This window comes from Penicillium expansum (assembly GCF_000769745.1).
Source record: "Penicillium expansum strain MD-8 chromosome Unknown contig150, whole genome shotgun sequence".
NCBI lineage: Eukaryota > Fungi > Ascomycota > Eurotiomycetes > Eurotiales > Aspergillaceae > Penicillium > Penicillium expansum.
Window position 1 is genome coordinate 139,931 of NW_015971412.1, and position 15,074 is coordinate 155,004.

The following is a 15,074-nucleotide window of genomic DNA, read 5'->3' on the forward strand; positions in this document are numbered from 1 at the left end:
TTGAACAGATTCGAGAAAAAAGGTATGCGAAAGATATATTCAGATCTGAGATTGTATATAATCGCCACATCCCTCCGAGTGTACACCATCGTAGTTAAATGAAAAACACTATGCATTCTCATTATGTAAGAAAACAGCACCTGCATCCCTCTTCTCATCACGGTAAATCTGCTCTTGTTCGCGGTCATACTCCTCAGCAAACTTTCTTCCATAGAGACCAATCCTGTACCAAGGGAGGTCGAACATCTTGTCAATGGTCTCAAGACTACGACCCGCGGCCTCAGGAACAAAGAGCCAAACCCAGAAACCACCAAGAACGGAAATAACACCAAAGAAGTAAAAGGTTCCGTGAGGACCGAGACCTCCATCCTTGAGCAGCATCTCTGGCAGGGCGCGGTTGACAGCATACTGGCAGATAAAGTGCATAGCCATAGTGATGGACGAGCAGATACCACGAATACGGAGAGGGAATAACTCCGAGGACAACAGGTACTGACCACTGTTCCATCCTAAGGCCCAACCGACACCCGAGATGTAGATGAAGGCAATTGCAGCGGTCGATGCACGGTTCTGCGTCTTGCTAGGGACAAAGTCTGGGTTTTCGGCAATGGGGACGAGATTGAGGAAGATTGCAATATAGAACATGGCAATTGTTTGGAGAACAATGCCAATGATAAGAGAGCGTTTACGACCGGCCATATCGACTAGGAAGAGAGCGCAGATGATGGCAGCAACGAATTTGACCACGCCGAAGACGACAGTCGAGAACAGAGACTGCTCTTGGCCGGTGATGCCGACGAGCGTGAACAAGTCCGGCGCGTACACGGTGATCGCGGAGCCGCCAGACCAGCAGGCCATGTTCTGGGCGAGGTTCGTGAGGAATAGACGGTATGCGTTGCGTTTGATGCCAAGGATCTCCTTGAACAGGCCTTTCCAGCCCATGCCAAGAGTGGCCTCCATCTCTTCCTGAAAGGCAACGTCCATCTCGGTGATTTCGTTCAGGACGTACGGGTGGTCGGCGGGTAGGCCACGGAGCTTGCATAGAACCTCAAGGGCCTTCTCGCGCTTACCTTGCTTGATATAAAAACGGGGAGACTCCAGCTGGAATAAGGTGAGGATCAGGATGATGCCAGCGAACATGAGATGGAGTGAAGTTGGGACAGCCTGTATGGGAGGACGTGTTAGCTAAATCAGCACGACAACGATTGTAGTGGCCACCACTTACCCAACGGTTGAAGGAGTCCGCCATATGAATCTGAGTACCCCAGTTGGCAAAGTAGGCAATCATGATACCACTAGACTTAGTATTAGTATCGGAATCCGAGGCAACAGGAAACAACAAAAGGGTTATGAACTCACAGGTACACAGCACCAGTAAACATACAGGTGCAGAGACCACGGATGGGAGCGGGGGAGATTTCCGAAAGGTATATGGGACCGACGACGCAAGTCTGCCCAATACCAAGACCAGCAACAAAGCGACCAGCGTATACGGCACCCATGTTGCCATTGTTTCCAATAAAGATAGCGATGCCGAGAATCCAGAGACAGCAGAGTTGGCGAGTAGCCCAAACACGGCCGATACGATCACAAACGACGAAAGCACTTTTATTCAACTATGATTAGCAAAAGCTCTTGGGGTATAGATACGAGGGCGATGTGTTTCAATAGCAAAACTTACAACAGAGCACCGGCGACACTGCCGAGCTGAACCATGGAGGAAATGGTACCCTTGATACTCGCGAGCTCATCCTTCTCGAGGTCGTCAATGCCGACAGACAGCTTGAAAGCGTGAGAGTTGAAGACACCCGTGATGAGACCCTCGTCAACACCACGTGCGGCACCCATGAGACCGAATGCAAAGACGGCGAACCATAGCTTTGCGTTAAGGGTCTCCTTGGGTAAACTGCCCGTGTTGAACTTGAAGATGTTGATAGCAGCACCACCCGCCATGATAAAAGATCTTATTTATTGTCTCTAGACGAGTTGCAAAGAAAAGATAAACAGGTCAATCGTAGATTGAGGTCATGAATTTGTATAAGACACAATGTAGCAGCACTGCAAAGCTCGAGAGAACGAATCTCGAATGAAGATGATGAGCTTAGCAGAGGTCTTCGACACTGGCAGTCACAGAAAAGAGAAGACTGTGAGGGGGAAGCTGCATTCAAGAGCGGACATGAACGATCTCTTAAATTCCAATATTGCGCCATGGGAGTGCATGCGGCGGCCCAAGGCTAGCTTGCGCTGAGTCTTGGTCTTGACATTAACCAATCCAAGTTGTTCCTAAATTCCCCGATACTCTGGCGAGGACGAGTGATCATATAGCTTTATAAGCTTTCTACGAGTAGGTTTGTGTGATAAACCGTTCTTTTGATGTCATTCCCAGCGCAAACCACCATTCGATCGAAATTAGCACACTGTAGAGCCTGTAAACATCGTGACGATGAAGTGTGCTTGTTAATTCATGATATACCATACAAGGACCACATAGATGATAATATTACGGCTTCATCCGATTACAACAATGAAAAAAAAGGCCAATGAACGGAACAAATGTTTCGAGAGCTCTGCGAGTCACACTTGCATGGCTAGTAGTGGATCATGACGCCGTAAATTGCAGATATATGCCTCACCAAGACTCAAAGGATTCCCAACTCCTTGGCATGGCCCTCATGGCCTTCTCCGCGGTAGCATTTCCAGAACCACGAGGGAGGGATAGCCCTGGAGAGTTGGAGTGATCGGCGATGTATCAAAGCGTACCCCAACCTTTACCCCACGCCAAGCACGGGTAGTGTTTGTGGGCCAATCAATGGCTCCCCGATGTCACATCAATGGCGCTCTCCAGTGTCCGCTCAGGACCACGCTAATATCCCTGCAAGCCATGCCTACGTAGGTATGTGCCCCATACCTTATTTCTAGATATCCTCATTTCCCCGCCCTTCGGATGATTCCCGAGGCCTATAAAGGTTCACCACCGCGGAGAAACTGATAGTCTTGGCACTGGAAGTACGTTGTGGGGAAAGTCGACATCTGATGAAGACACTGAATAGGAAAATGCTGAGCTGGAACCCGCAGTGAAGTAACATTGGAAGGCTGCAGGTCTCATTCCAAATAAATTTTGGTAAGTGTGCACCGCTGTGTGGTAGGGAGGTCATGTCCCATTGACAAAGACCACAGAAACACCGGCGATGCCGTCAAATGAAAAAGAAGGTAACTGGGTGGACTCGGGACCCAAGCTCCCTTGGCGCTGTTCTTCGGGTCTTGGCTTGTCTTGGTGTCCCCGGTGGTCGGCCAACGGAGGTAAGGGGTCTATGCGACTCGGCCCAGGGAAGAGGGAGAGCTCTTGACCCCAAGTTGGCCTCGATATGTCCAACTCCGGTTTTCCCCACAGATTTCCCCGCATCTATAGCTGCTTGGGCGGCAAAAGCGACCAGGAACGGCGCTAAACCTGAAAGCGTGCCAACCTGAGGCGCCATGTGGTATTTAACATCTAACAGTGGAAGGAGATAATGGAAGCCATTGAGGGAAACGGGATGAACAATCTAGGCTTTGGTGGAACAGTGAACTATGCAAAATGAGTGGAAATCCTGCGAAAGGATAACCCTATTCCTATATCGCATTGCTCGAGAATATGTATTTCAGAAAAGACAGGGGATTTGTCTCTACGGCACCACTTGCGTAGTCAGGTCAGATGATATCCTAAGCGTTGCGAATATGGAAACGACAAGGACTCAGCCGCACTTTGCGACTGAAAGTAAGGGGGGCAGCGGGGTGTCCGATTGGGGCCCAAGTTGCAGGCGGAGGCTAATGGGAGGCGCCAAACCTAAAAAGGCAAAGCTAACCAGAAAGGAAGTTTATAGCTCCTCCGTTCACATAGTTAAAAAAAATGCATTATACTACCTACAATAAAATACTTAATTCAACCGATTGCTTCTTATAACTGCATGCATTTCTATCACTAGTAATACATAAATTCCGCATCTTCATTTATGCCTACACCTCGCCGCCCCTTATTCCGAGTCGTCATCCAAGCTGCACCCTCACACTCACCCTCTGTATACTTCGTACCACCTGCACCCCGAGAGGCGCCCCGAGTGGCAACCCGATTTGTACCCCGAGTTAGACCGCCGAGAGCTACACCCCGCTCCCGCCCTCACCCTCGTCCCCGGGGTTCTTCTGACGACGGATCTCGGCGTACGGAACGACCATGAGATGATAAAGGGGCTTTAATCAATGAATCAGGTGGATAACAGAGGATCTATGCCTGCAGCTGGGTGCTTGGTAAGTTTATAGCACTTCATGGGCGTCCTCGCCGGTGTGCACGAAGGGGATTATATACAAGAAGCAATGGGTTTATTGGTGATGCGTCCCCAATACTATGTAAATGCCAACGCTCGTTGAATAGCTCTGGTTCCAAATCTCTGCCTTCTTCTTCGTACTGCTGTAACACATGGATACAGGAAAATCCAGTTGTTTCCTTCGAATTGCAGGCACATACCGGGGTAAATAGTAGTGCATACCCCCCTTGGTACCGCGCATGAAGCTCTATTGTAATTGCTAAAGGTACTGTCCATTATATACAGCAAACCTCCATCTTCTTTTCAAATATTGAACGATTTCTATGACTTTCTTGGTCTAGTGGGAGTGTTAGGTAAACGGTTTGTAGTATCTATTATGAATTGTTTGATTTGCGTTCAGATATCGTTATCTACTCACAGTACCTTGCAGGATACGTAGACCAATTTCAAATGGATATGGTATTATGCCTTTTTAACACGGAGCTCCAGTTCTACTAGACCTTACATGTTAAGGCTGCAGTTAGAAAGTAACATCGCGTTGTAGTTAGCGGGTATACTAGAACTCCCTTGGTCAGAACGCCGCGATCTGAGTGTCAGTTCGGGATCTTCTACTGTAACTTAGCTCCGCCAATCCCGTATTAGTTTTATATCTCAAAAATTGGACTATACCGGGAAAAAATTCTATCACTGCCTAGTGTCGGACCTCGGAGCTCGAGCAGACTGGGCTGCCGTGGACTCGGGCTGAGCCGTCCTAGGGCCGGGTCTATAATTGGGGTTTAAATTCTTCCCATTACAATTATTTATCATTCCTCTTCATTCTTCCTCTTATTGCATGAAGGTGGGACACCTCAACGAGACTCTCATGATGAAAACCAGCAAAGAGTCAGGGTTAGGCGGTACTGTCACTCCTGTTCCTTCGGTATCTATGTCCATGCCTGACCTCGCCACAGTAGTAGTGAATCAAATGTTGGTGGTGGAGAACGGGATGCTAAAGGCGCAAGAAGCCCCCACTACTGTGGACATGGAGGCGAACGTGGACGTAGCCAGCTCCTTGATGCCACAGAATTGGTCAAACAGGCGGAAGTGGCTCATCCTGATCATTTTGTCGTTGACGTCCCTGATGGTGTCAGTTACAATTGACTGCGTTTACATGCAAGTAGTATTTATGTACTGATATGGGTCTTTATAGCAACATGTCTCTCGTCATCTGCACCCCGGCAAGTTCTGTCATTGCCCAGCAGTTCAACAATTACGACAGCTTTCTTTCGGTCTTTTTCATCACCGTTCCCAATCTCGGGCAAGTGATTGGCCCGCTCTATATTGGACCATTGTCCGAGCGTTTTGGACGGGTGCTAGTCTGTCACTTCTTTAATCTCATGTTCCTCGTCTTCACCATGATCACAGGCTTTAGTAACAGCCTTGCCATGGTCATTGTGTTCAGGTTCCTGGCTGGTGCATCTGTCGCCTCCATCTGTCTTAACCCAGCCATCACGGGCGATTTGTTCGCCGTAAAGAAGCGTGGAGCAGCCATGTCGCTCACTAGTATGATCCCTATCCTTGGCAGTGCCGTGGGTCCAATCATTGGAGGTTACGTTACACAGTACCTTAGCTGGCGTTGGACCTTTTGGCTGATGGCTATTGCCACCTCCTGTCTGTCACTACTCATGGTGGCTGTGTTGAAAGAGTCATATGTGCCACTAATACAGCGGAGGGCGCTTCGGAAGAGCGGCTCTGGACTAGGGAGCGTCAGCTCGCCGTCCAAGTACCTCACAGGATGGAATTTAACAACTTTTAAAAGTATTTCTCTGCTTACTGTACGGCCCTTTGTCATCCTAAGCAGCTCTCGCATCGCAGTGCTGATGGCGCTGTATTTGTCAATCCTATTCGGCTATGTTTCGCTCCTTGTCGCTACCACTGCATCTGTCTTTCAGGATGTCTACGGTCTCTCTGAGAGTCACTCTGGCCTTATATACATTGCATTGAGTAAGTCCCGACCAATCCTATGAAGTCATTGCTCTATCTAGCGACAATCTGAAATCTAACCTCTGGAAAGCCATTGGCACGCTCAGCGGCGCTCTTATGTGCACCTTTACCCTCGATTACTTCCTGATTCGCGGGATTTCACGCAAAACTCCCGATGATTGCACTACGCTGTGCCCCGAAAACCGGCTTATCCCTATAATCCCGGCCATGGTCATCTTTCCTGTCGGCCTGTTACTGTACGGATGGTCTCTCCATTTTCGCTATCATTGGATTGTTCCGACCGTCGCTACCGTTCTATGCGGCTTTTCACTGTCGAGTAGCACCACCCCGATTATGAACTACATAGTAGACATCTTTGGTGAACGCTCCGCCTCTGCTGTCGCCGCTGTTCTGCCTCTGCGTTACGTCGCCGGGGCTTTTCTTCCTGTCGCTGCTCCGTATATGTATTCTACGCTCGGCTATGGTTGGGGGAACTCATTGCTGGCGTTTGTACTCCTAGCTGCTGTGCCCGTACCGTTGCTGGTGATTGTTCAGCCCGAGAGGATGAAGCCACTCACCAAATCCTCGGGGTAATTAGATAGGCGTTCTTACCGGCAGAAATTTCTAGATCGAGGGTTGACTATTAAAACCAAGTAACTATTCAGATCTTACTAAACAGTTTTTCATGTGCCCTCCGCGCTTACATAGGAATCTCTGACTGATCTTGGTTCCAAGGTTCTAGTTTCATTTCTAAGTAGACCTCCGCAAAGCCCATATATATGCCCGAACCCGGGCCCAAAGCATAACACACAGCCTATTCGTGGGGGCCTATAAAGCCCCTATTGTAGCCCATTTATGGGGCTTAAGTAGTATCTTATTCTCGCTGTATTCTAAGCTTCTACTTATTATATAGAGTTTGAATCTTTGGAAAGTATAATCACTAATAGCTATATAAGTACTTTTTCAATTCTAGACAAAATTCTACCGGTAGAGGTCAAGATGCCGCGAACAAGGTTAATATTAATGTTTTGACAAGATATATATTTAGGATTTATACAGGAGTACCACCACTTTCTAAGGGACTTCTAGAATTTATAAATTATCTTAACAACGTGTTTTCTGGCGTTTTCAAACGTGATCTAAATTAAAATAATAGAATATCACCTTAAATGATAATGATATCTATTTGCTACTCTAGCACGCGCAATTGCTTGAGTATAGAAGGCCTCGCCCTCATCATTTGAACCTTCCTTCTTCTTCCTCACCACCCATCTCTCTCTATCTTTGACTATCATCGTCAAGACCCATCATCTGTCACTGGTCATCGATCATCATCATTGGTAATCATCTTCATCTACGTCCATCATAGATCATAAAGCCTTAGAACGGTGTCTAAACATAATGTAACAAAAAAATTCACGGTTTTAAGAATATTTGCGTTGTTTGGTACTTATTAGGCCCTATTAGGCCCTATTTAAAGCCCGGTGGGCCATTAACTCGGGCCCAAAACCCAGCCCATTAGTGGGTGGGGGGTTGGGCTTTGCGGAGGTCTAACCTCCCCTACCTAAATTACGCCTGATCATGTCTGATTGATACCCGACATAGAAGGCATAATGTATTCTGCCGGCACATTTTCTGTAGGTTGAATTCTGGTTTACAACTGGAATACGAGGACCTGTGGAATTGACGCCAAAAATGACAACTTTTGAGGTTAGAAATTACTGCCTTTCCACCCGTAACTTCGGGACACCGAACATAGTAAGCGAACAAATGACAAGAGTGTCAAAGTCCTAGAGCAAAGACTCACTCCGCTTGGTTCTTGGTAGTACTGCCAGCAGTTGATGACATGCTTCAAGAGGGCAATGATAGCGGCGGTCAGGCAGTATCCAATAAGAGGGTCCTGTTTCGGTACCTAATCGTCAGCCGTGTTGATTATCATAAGCATGAGGAAACAGAAAGCAACACCTTTCAGGGGGAAGTGAATGGATCAAGGAGACGCTTACTTAATATTTGCGCCCGTTGCGATCCTACCGGCTCCTTAGCCCGAATACATTACGGTTTCCCACACAACAAGTTCTCTCCACATAGACACACGAGAACCACCGATTCCCGCTAGCATGAATAAACGTCAGCAGGCAGTCCAGCAGGTATGTACAGTACAAGTTCCTTCCGGAGTCGATACATTCAAACACCCGCAGCAGCTGAGCGGGAAAGGCAGGGGGACTGGACTCGTACTGTTCGAAATGTCGCCTCCTGGACTTCAGCTACCTCGGTTTTCAGAAAGCTAGAGATCAGGGCCGGGAGCATTGGCGCATGAGTCTCACTTTGGCGGAAGCTGTAGCATCCGCAAAGAGTTGTTGGATCTGCGGGTGGTTGGTCTCTATCGCTGACAACAATGAAGTCGCGTTGGCCTCTCAAATATCAGTCGGTTTTGATAGTCATGAAATCCGGACGCTGGAGCCCCAAAAGTTGCCATACGACGAAGAGAATCGCCAGACAGCCATAACACGTGTCGCTATTTGGGTTGATAAGCGGTCGGCTGGAGGCGAGTTCACCTACGGGGGGCTCATCCAAAAGGCCGGTAGTACCGCGCCTGTGCATGTGTCCGATATGCTCGACTCTGGCAATCTGGCAGGAGCGGAGCCATACACTGCGAGACTGCGGCCTTCTGTGGCCGACACACGGCTTTTCAAATTCTGGAGGGACTATTGCACAGAAGAACATCGTGACCTCTGTGGGAAGACCGAGTTTGCATCAGAACGTGCCCCCTCTATGCCTTCTATCCGCCTAATTGACGTGGCTAGAGCGTGCGTCGTCACGCTAGATTCTTCAGAGGGTGTGAACTGGGTTGCACTGAGCTATGTCTGGGGCGAGGCCCAGGTACATGCATTGAAGAAGGACAACTATGCGTCATACCACCAACCAGGGGCATTGAATGCTGAAAATATGCCTTCGACAATCCTCGACGCTATAACTGTTACGCGGGAAATGGGGGAAGATTACCTTTGGGTAGACTCGCTCTGTATCGTTCAAGACGACGATGAAGACAAGTTGCGATGGATTCCTGCAATGGATATCATTTATGGCCAATCAACCTTTGCAATCATAAACGCAGCCGCCGATAAAGTATCCTCTGGGATCCCTGGCATAGATGCGGCCTCCCCGCGTCCGACCCAGGACGTCTTCGAGGTCAACGGTACGTGGCTTACAGTATCCCTCGATCCACCACATCGCCCCTTCGAGGGCTACCTCCAGAACTCTAGATGGTACACTCGAGGATGGACCTATCAAGAATGTTTACTGCCGCGGAGATGTCTCATCTTCACCCAGGAGCAAGCTTACTGGCAATGCCTCGGGGCTTCTTGGTGCGAAGATGGATCCTGGGAGCAAAACTCCCGGGAAATTCCAATTATGTATCGACACTGTCTTGGAAGGACGAGCCTGAGCCAGGAAACCATGCGGTCATTGTTTGGAGACACATCGATCCACTGGTCCGGAATATACACGATGGCACTGGAACAATATCTACAACGACAGCTCACTTCAGAAGGTGACCGGTTGGACGCCTTCACCGGCGTTCTCCGTGTTCTTGGCAACTCGAAGGGAGGACAAGAGTTCTTCTGGGGAATGCCGAAGAGCCGCTTAGAACTCTCCTTGTCTTGGACCGGGGGAGGATCTCTTATGCGGAACACTGCTCGCCACGCCATAGCAGCAGGTGGCGTTTCCAGCCCATTCCCGAGTTGGTCGTGGGCGGGATGGTGCGGATGGTTCGGATCATCCATCACCATGGATGTTGATACTGTTCATTCTTTAACAGGCCTGTTGCCCCTTAGGTTCTATCAACTGGGCCGCGACGGTGACCCAACACCGATTCACAATAATCTTGATGGAGAGGTGTCTCAGTTCCAGAATGATACTATTGCTAAGCTTGGCAGCGATACCGCATACCTTCCTCGATATCCTTCTGGTGTCGAACACACTTGGATGGATAAGAACAAAACCGAGATCACTACGTCCGATATCCCACATACTATACGGTCAAGCGACGTGGCTCCAGCCCTTCTTTGCTTCTGGACTAGCACTGCCATTCTGAGTATTCACCAGGAACCTCACAAAACCCAGGCAGGGGTTCTCAATACTGGAATCGGTGATGAGAAAGAATCAAACCCTTGGTTTTGGACCTACAAAGCACCAAGGCTGGGGGTAACACAAGGCAAGTTCATCGTGGTTGGCGGTTCGGTCCAAAGGCCAAGCCGTGGAGGACAACTCTTGTTGAACATAATGTTGGTTGAAGAAAATAGTGCTGGTGTGTGTTACCGGCGTCTCCTGGTAAGAGATATGTCGGAATCTAGGTGGAAAGGATTGAAGAATCTAAAGTGGGAGATCGTTTGTTTGGGTTAATAAGGATTTGTCCTTCCCTCGGGAATTTGCAATATAGGTCAACAGTAGTATGTAGGCTTCCGCGGAGCCCACAAACCCTCAAGCCTAACCCACGAATAGGCTGGAGCTGCTGTGCTTTAGGCCTGGTTCCAGGGCCCACGATAGGCTTTAGGCTTTTCTTTTAGGCCTATTCCCTAAATACATGTACATAAATAGTGTAAATATACTATTTCCCTCTTACTTCGTAAGGAATCCATATATAAACGCTTCCCCCCCCCCTGTACTTTCCTCACCTCTGGTTGTACAGTAACAATTAATTGACCTCCCACACATGTGAGGATGCTCTTTTACTCTCTAGCCTTATTAATCTGCCATGGACACCGTTTCTTGCTCCAGCATTTTGCATTCAAGCTTCCCCCAAATGCCTCGTTTAACCACCCACAGCAACACGATGTGGTTCCAAGAATACTGTTGCTTCTGTTCGTTCAGCATTTGATGCTGCTGTTCAAGCGGGAGCAACTGAGCGTGCCCATACGGTGTCCTTTGGTCAAAGTGCTATTACGAACGCTGTGGCAAATATGCTGTTTAGTGATGTAGAAGACATCGATCGGTCCAAGTCCGTGGCAGAACTTGGTGTGGATAATTTGATTGCAGCTAAGTTGCGAAATTCATTCCTCCAAGCACTAGCGACAAGCATCAGCATGTTAGACCTTCTTGACCCGAGTGTGGCCATCAAATCTCAGGCTGAGAGTATCACCGATAAGGCGTTAGCGGTCAAAGATTAGAGACGGTAGATATATTATAAGAGGCTATTCTGAAGGTATTCTGTCATTTAAGTCACCGGTTAGTTAGTAGCATGGAGGGTGGCCATACACGAATTCTGACTACATATTATATGTTTTTGTTTTTGCTTATTCTTACCCTTTCTTTTTTTGTTTTCGAACTCTACTATAAGAAGAAGTGGGGTCATTTTCATATCCTTTATCCCCTGGTTTTGGTGTGGTTGTGCGGTTGTGCCTACAGCTGATCCCCTCACCTCACTTTCGTCTCTCCAACAGTGATTTACACCGGGCACCACCAGAAGGTATGAATCCATTGTCTTAACAGCTTAGCAAAGAGTATGTCCCACGAAAATATTCGACGTTGATTTAAACTTGTTCGATACGTTCAACCCATTGTACAGATGATAATTCATCGAAGAGTAGCTTTCCCTTTGCGTCAGAGTTCTACCGCCCTTTCCTATACCGGTCCCATCTATCCCTGGTATCAGGTTGTGATCCGCTACCCCAATGCCGAGTTAGGCTATTCACCACGTCCTCATCTACCATATGAACAGGAACGAAAGTCTCTGGTGAATTAGCAATGGGAGCTCTGGAACGTACCTCTGAGACACGCGAGGAAAATCCCAGATCACTCAGATACTTCGACTTGTCCCCAATAACGCAAGCCTCCGGCTGGACCCAGGTGACAAGCGATAAAAGTTCCAGAGTATGCGGTGGTCGCAGATATTGGGTGGTTTGCAACAGGAAGTAGAGCCAGTTCAACTCCGGACTGGCTGGCTCCGATAGCTCCAAGTAGTCTTGGTCAACCCAATCAGAAATAGTATTTTCTCCTGGAAAGATCTTGCGACCAAGAAAGCCCCAAACAAAATCAACCACTTCCAAAATATCCAACTTTTCTTCCAGGGCTCTGCCTGGGTTATCAACTCGGACATCCCATACATAGTCGAAGCACTCTATATGTTCCTTCGAGGTTTCATAGTCTGCTCCCCTGGCGATGCAAAACGTCTCTGTTGACACCCAGTGAGCGGTGAGGGCTTGATAAAACCGCTTGTAGGCCTTCTGAGTTCGCGTCGATTTGATCTGGTTCATCTTCGAGCAAGAGATGGACGGATTGGGAATAAGTTCTTCACTCATCAAGGTATTCTGGATTCCGTCGGACTCGTCAAGAATAGCAGAACGCATAAAGGATTCTCTTATGAGCGGATCACAGTAAAGGTCAAAAAGTAGCTTCATAGCATGCCAGCGACAAACAATCTCCCAGACCATCGAATCAGTAAAATCATTTCTTTCGGATAGACCTTTGAGTACTGAGGCCCAAGATTGTGGTTTGAGTCTTTTCAACGACTTCGGAGTGGAGCTGGGCTTGGATGGGAGGTTTTGGAAGACGCCTTGAAGGAGGCAGAGTTGAATATCGTACTTGTGCTGAGGTGAGGTAAACTTTCCAAATTGTCAATTCGTGCAAGGGAATATGGGTGGTGACCATACAATAATAGATTTAAAAATGATCATGCGATGGCGAGACTCGTTGAAGATACTATGCATCGACTTGCAACTGCGAGCAAGGCGAAGGGTATCGTCAATGCTGTCAAGGCCTTTGAACATCATGAGGAGGATTTCCCTAGGCAGTCTGCTCAAAGAGTCCATCTTTCGCGATGTACGGAGTAGCACATAAGCGATTTTTGAAATAATGTGGGATCTTCTTATAGCGACTACGTCCCCGACGCCCCTGAATTGCCAACCTGGCGACAATGTTTGCCCGTAGTTCTTGCATTTGGACCATTTGTATCACTCGCATTAGGGGCCGCTTGGGCCAATTATATGAGATCTAGAGCCGCCGCTCGTGATCCAATGATTCAAACCGTCGGGGATCACGGAATGTGGACTCTTAGGAGTAGCGTGTTCCCCAATAGGAACGGGGTGTGCTTCCCTACTCTCACAGATTGTCGAAAGCCATGTTACAATACATTGAAAACCGAGTATTCAAATCGGAAAATACATGGACCAACCTGCTAGGATGGATTGGGTCGGTCGAACTATTACCCGCCTCGTAGCCCCGTAGTCCTTGTGATGAGAATAATTGAAACCCCAAGATGCATGCCATAATGGTGGAGTAGTCACTCTGAGCTTACTCGTTAATCCTCCCACCGAATTCGATCCATATCACTGTGAATTTAGCTTAGAAATTTTCTACTCCATCGCTGCTCAAAAGAGTAGGACGTACTTGTCAGCAACTAGTACAAGGCAGTACCTACTGGCGCCTACAACGTCCGATGTTCCAAAAACAACCCAACAATCCATCGATTGAACCAGCTCGGCCGAGCACAAAGATGCTTTCAAAATACCTCATCACAGGACTGACATTTATTTTCATCTACTACCTCTGGCCTTCGAGCGTACCATACGAAATGGATCGAAAGATGTCGTCGAAACCATCAATAGGCATTTCTCTCACGGCTGCATATGGGTCTGATGCTACGTACCTCGGTAGAAATGAAATCATACTAACAAAAATATCGCAGGACTATATCCCTTCGTCACTCCGACGGTTCATTCGAGGACCTTGCTCGCGTCGAAGGTGACTCTAGCTATATCGAAATGATGAGGCGACTCTCGTCACCTGCTGCATCTCATCCTAGGTATATTTCCCTAAGCGAACTCTTCCCTAACACGCAACTTCCACCATTTTAACCCAAACAGTCCCCCCTACTCTTCGATGGATGATATGTGGGACGACATACCCCGACAAGCATGGCGATCTTTCCGCAAAAAGATAGGTCTGGCAGCATCTCCTGACGTACATGTCATGAGCCAGCTAGTCAAAAAGCTCCTCTCTTTGAGTAAATCTGCGACCCTTCCATACGTCATAATAAGCTACCCAGGAATGGAGGCACTTTACGAAGAAGATATCTACGACATGGCGGAGTACCTAGGTCTTCCAAAACTCACGGGCATTTACGAATACTATCCGCAGGAAGCTTACGCTGCTTATGCGGGTCACGGGCTAGGATTATGTGAGCACTTTAAGGACAAGGACCGATGCAAGGATGAAGGAAACCAACTACCGATGCACGAAACACTCCTGGTTGAATATACCGATCAAGCTATCCTACTGCACATAACATATCTACGGACAGTGAATGTGGATAGGGGGTCCGCTGACCCTCTTGTAACAGCTTCTTTTGAATTAGGTGCTAATTCGCGGGTCGATAAACATGCGTCGCATGTGGCAGAATTCGTTCATCAGTTCTTAAGTGCTTGGTTCGAAGGGCCACTCCTTCCTGATGAACTCTTGGTTATTATGACGGGGACCAGGGATGAGGCTATAGAAGGGGCTATTCAAGAGGCGGCGGAGAGGGTAGTGCCAAAGACTCAAATAATTGCGTCCAAGTCCGAGTTCATTGCATCTAGGGGATCTGCTGAACTTGCCTGGAGAGTGAACATTATGGAACTTTCTTGAGCTGCCTTTCTAAAGGGTTGGGTGGATACGTTCCTTAGGAATACAAGACATAGAGATATAGATACTAGCAATGTATGTGTCATTCTCCCTCTTTTCGAACGTCCTGACTTCGTTTAAAGGGATTAGGAGAAGTTTGTAACCAAGTCCATACTGAATTATTGACCAGGACATCCCGATATAAAGACGAGATAGATA

General features: G+C 47.9%; 5 protein-coding genes across 5 annotated transcripts; 3 read left to right on the plus strand and 2 right to left on the minus strand.

Moving 5' to 3' along the window:
- Positions 1–108: 108 nt before the first annotated feature.
- Positions 109–1,953, minus strand: PEX2_048090 (Major facilitator superfamily domain, general substrate transporter; the record flags this gene model as incomplete). The annotated part of the gene is made up of 4 exons (XM_016742084.1): positions 109–1,164; positions 1,226–1,295; positions 1,360–1,605; positions 1,682–1,953. 4 exons carry the CDS (start codon positions 1,951–1,953, stop codon positions 109–111), a joined length of 1,644 nt encoding a protein of 547 aa, XP_016595606.1.
- A 3,177-nt stretch (positions 1,954–5,130) lies between these two features.
- PEX2_048100 (Major facilitator superfamily domain, general substrate transporter) lies at positions 5,131–6,854 on the plus strand (the record flags this gene model as incomplete). Its single annotated transcript, XM_016742085.1, has 3 exons — positions 5,131–5,423; positions 5,488–6,281; positions 6,352–6,854. The coding sequence occupies 3 exons, from the start codon at positions 5,131–5,133 to the stop codon at positions 6,852–6,854; spliced, it is 1,590 nt and encodes a 529-aa protein (XP_016595607.1).
- Positions 6,855–8,573: 1,719 nt separating this feature from the next.
- PEX2_048110 (Heterokaryon incompatibility) lies at positions 8,574–11,425 on the plus strand (the record flags this gene model as incomplete). Its single annotated transcript, XM_016742086.1, has 2 exons — positions 8,574–10,566; positions 11,130–11,425. 2 exons carry the CDS (start codon positions 8,574–8,576, stop codon positions 11,423–11,425), a joined length of 2,289 nt encoding a protein of 762 aa, XP_016595608.1.
- A 521-nt stretch (positions 11,426–11,946) lies between these two features.
- On the minus strand, positions 11,947–13,066 carry PEX2_048120 (uncharacterized protein; the record flags this gene model as incomplete). Its single annotated transcript, XM_016742087.1, has 3 exons — positions 11,947–11,961; positions 12,023–12,859; positions 12,908–13,066. The coding sequence occupies 3 exons, from the start codon at positions 13,064–13,066 to the stop codon at positions 11,947–11,949; spliced, it is 1,011 nt and encodes a 336-aa protein (XP_016595609.1).
- Positions 13,067–13,692: 626 nt separating this feature from the next.
- Positions 13,693–14,879, plus strand: PEX2_048130 (uncharacterized protein; the record flags this gene model as incomplete). The annotated part of the gene is made up of 3 exons (XM_016742088.1): positions 13,693–13,886; positions 13,942–14,058; positions 14,120–14,879. 3 exons carry the CDS (start codon positions 13,693–13,695, stop codon positions 14,877–14,879), a joined length of 1,071 nt encoding a protein of 356 aa, XP_016595610.1.
- Between the last annotated feature and the right edge of the window lie 195 nt (positions 14,880–15,074).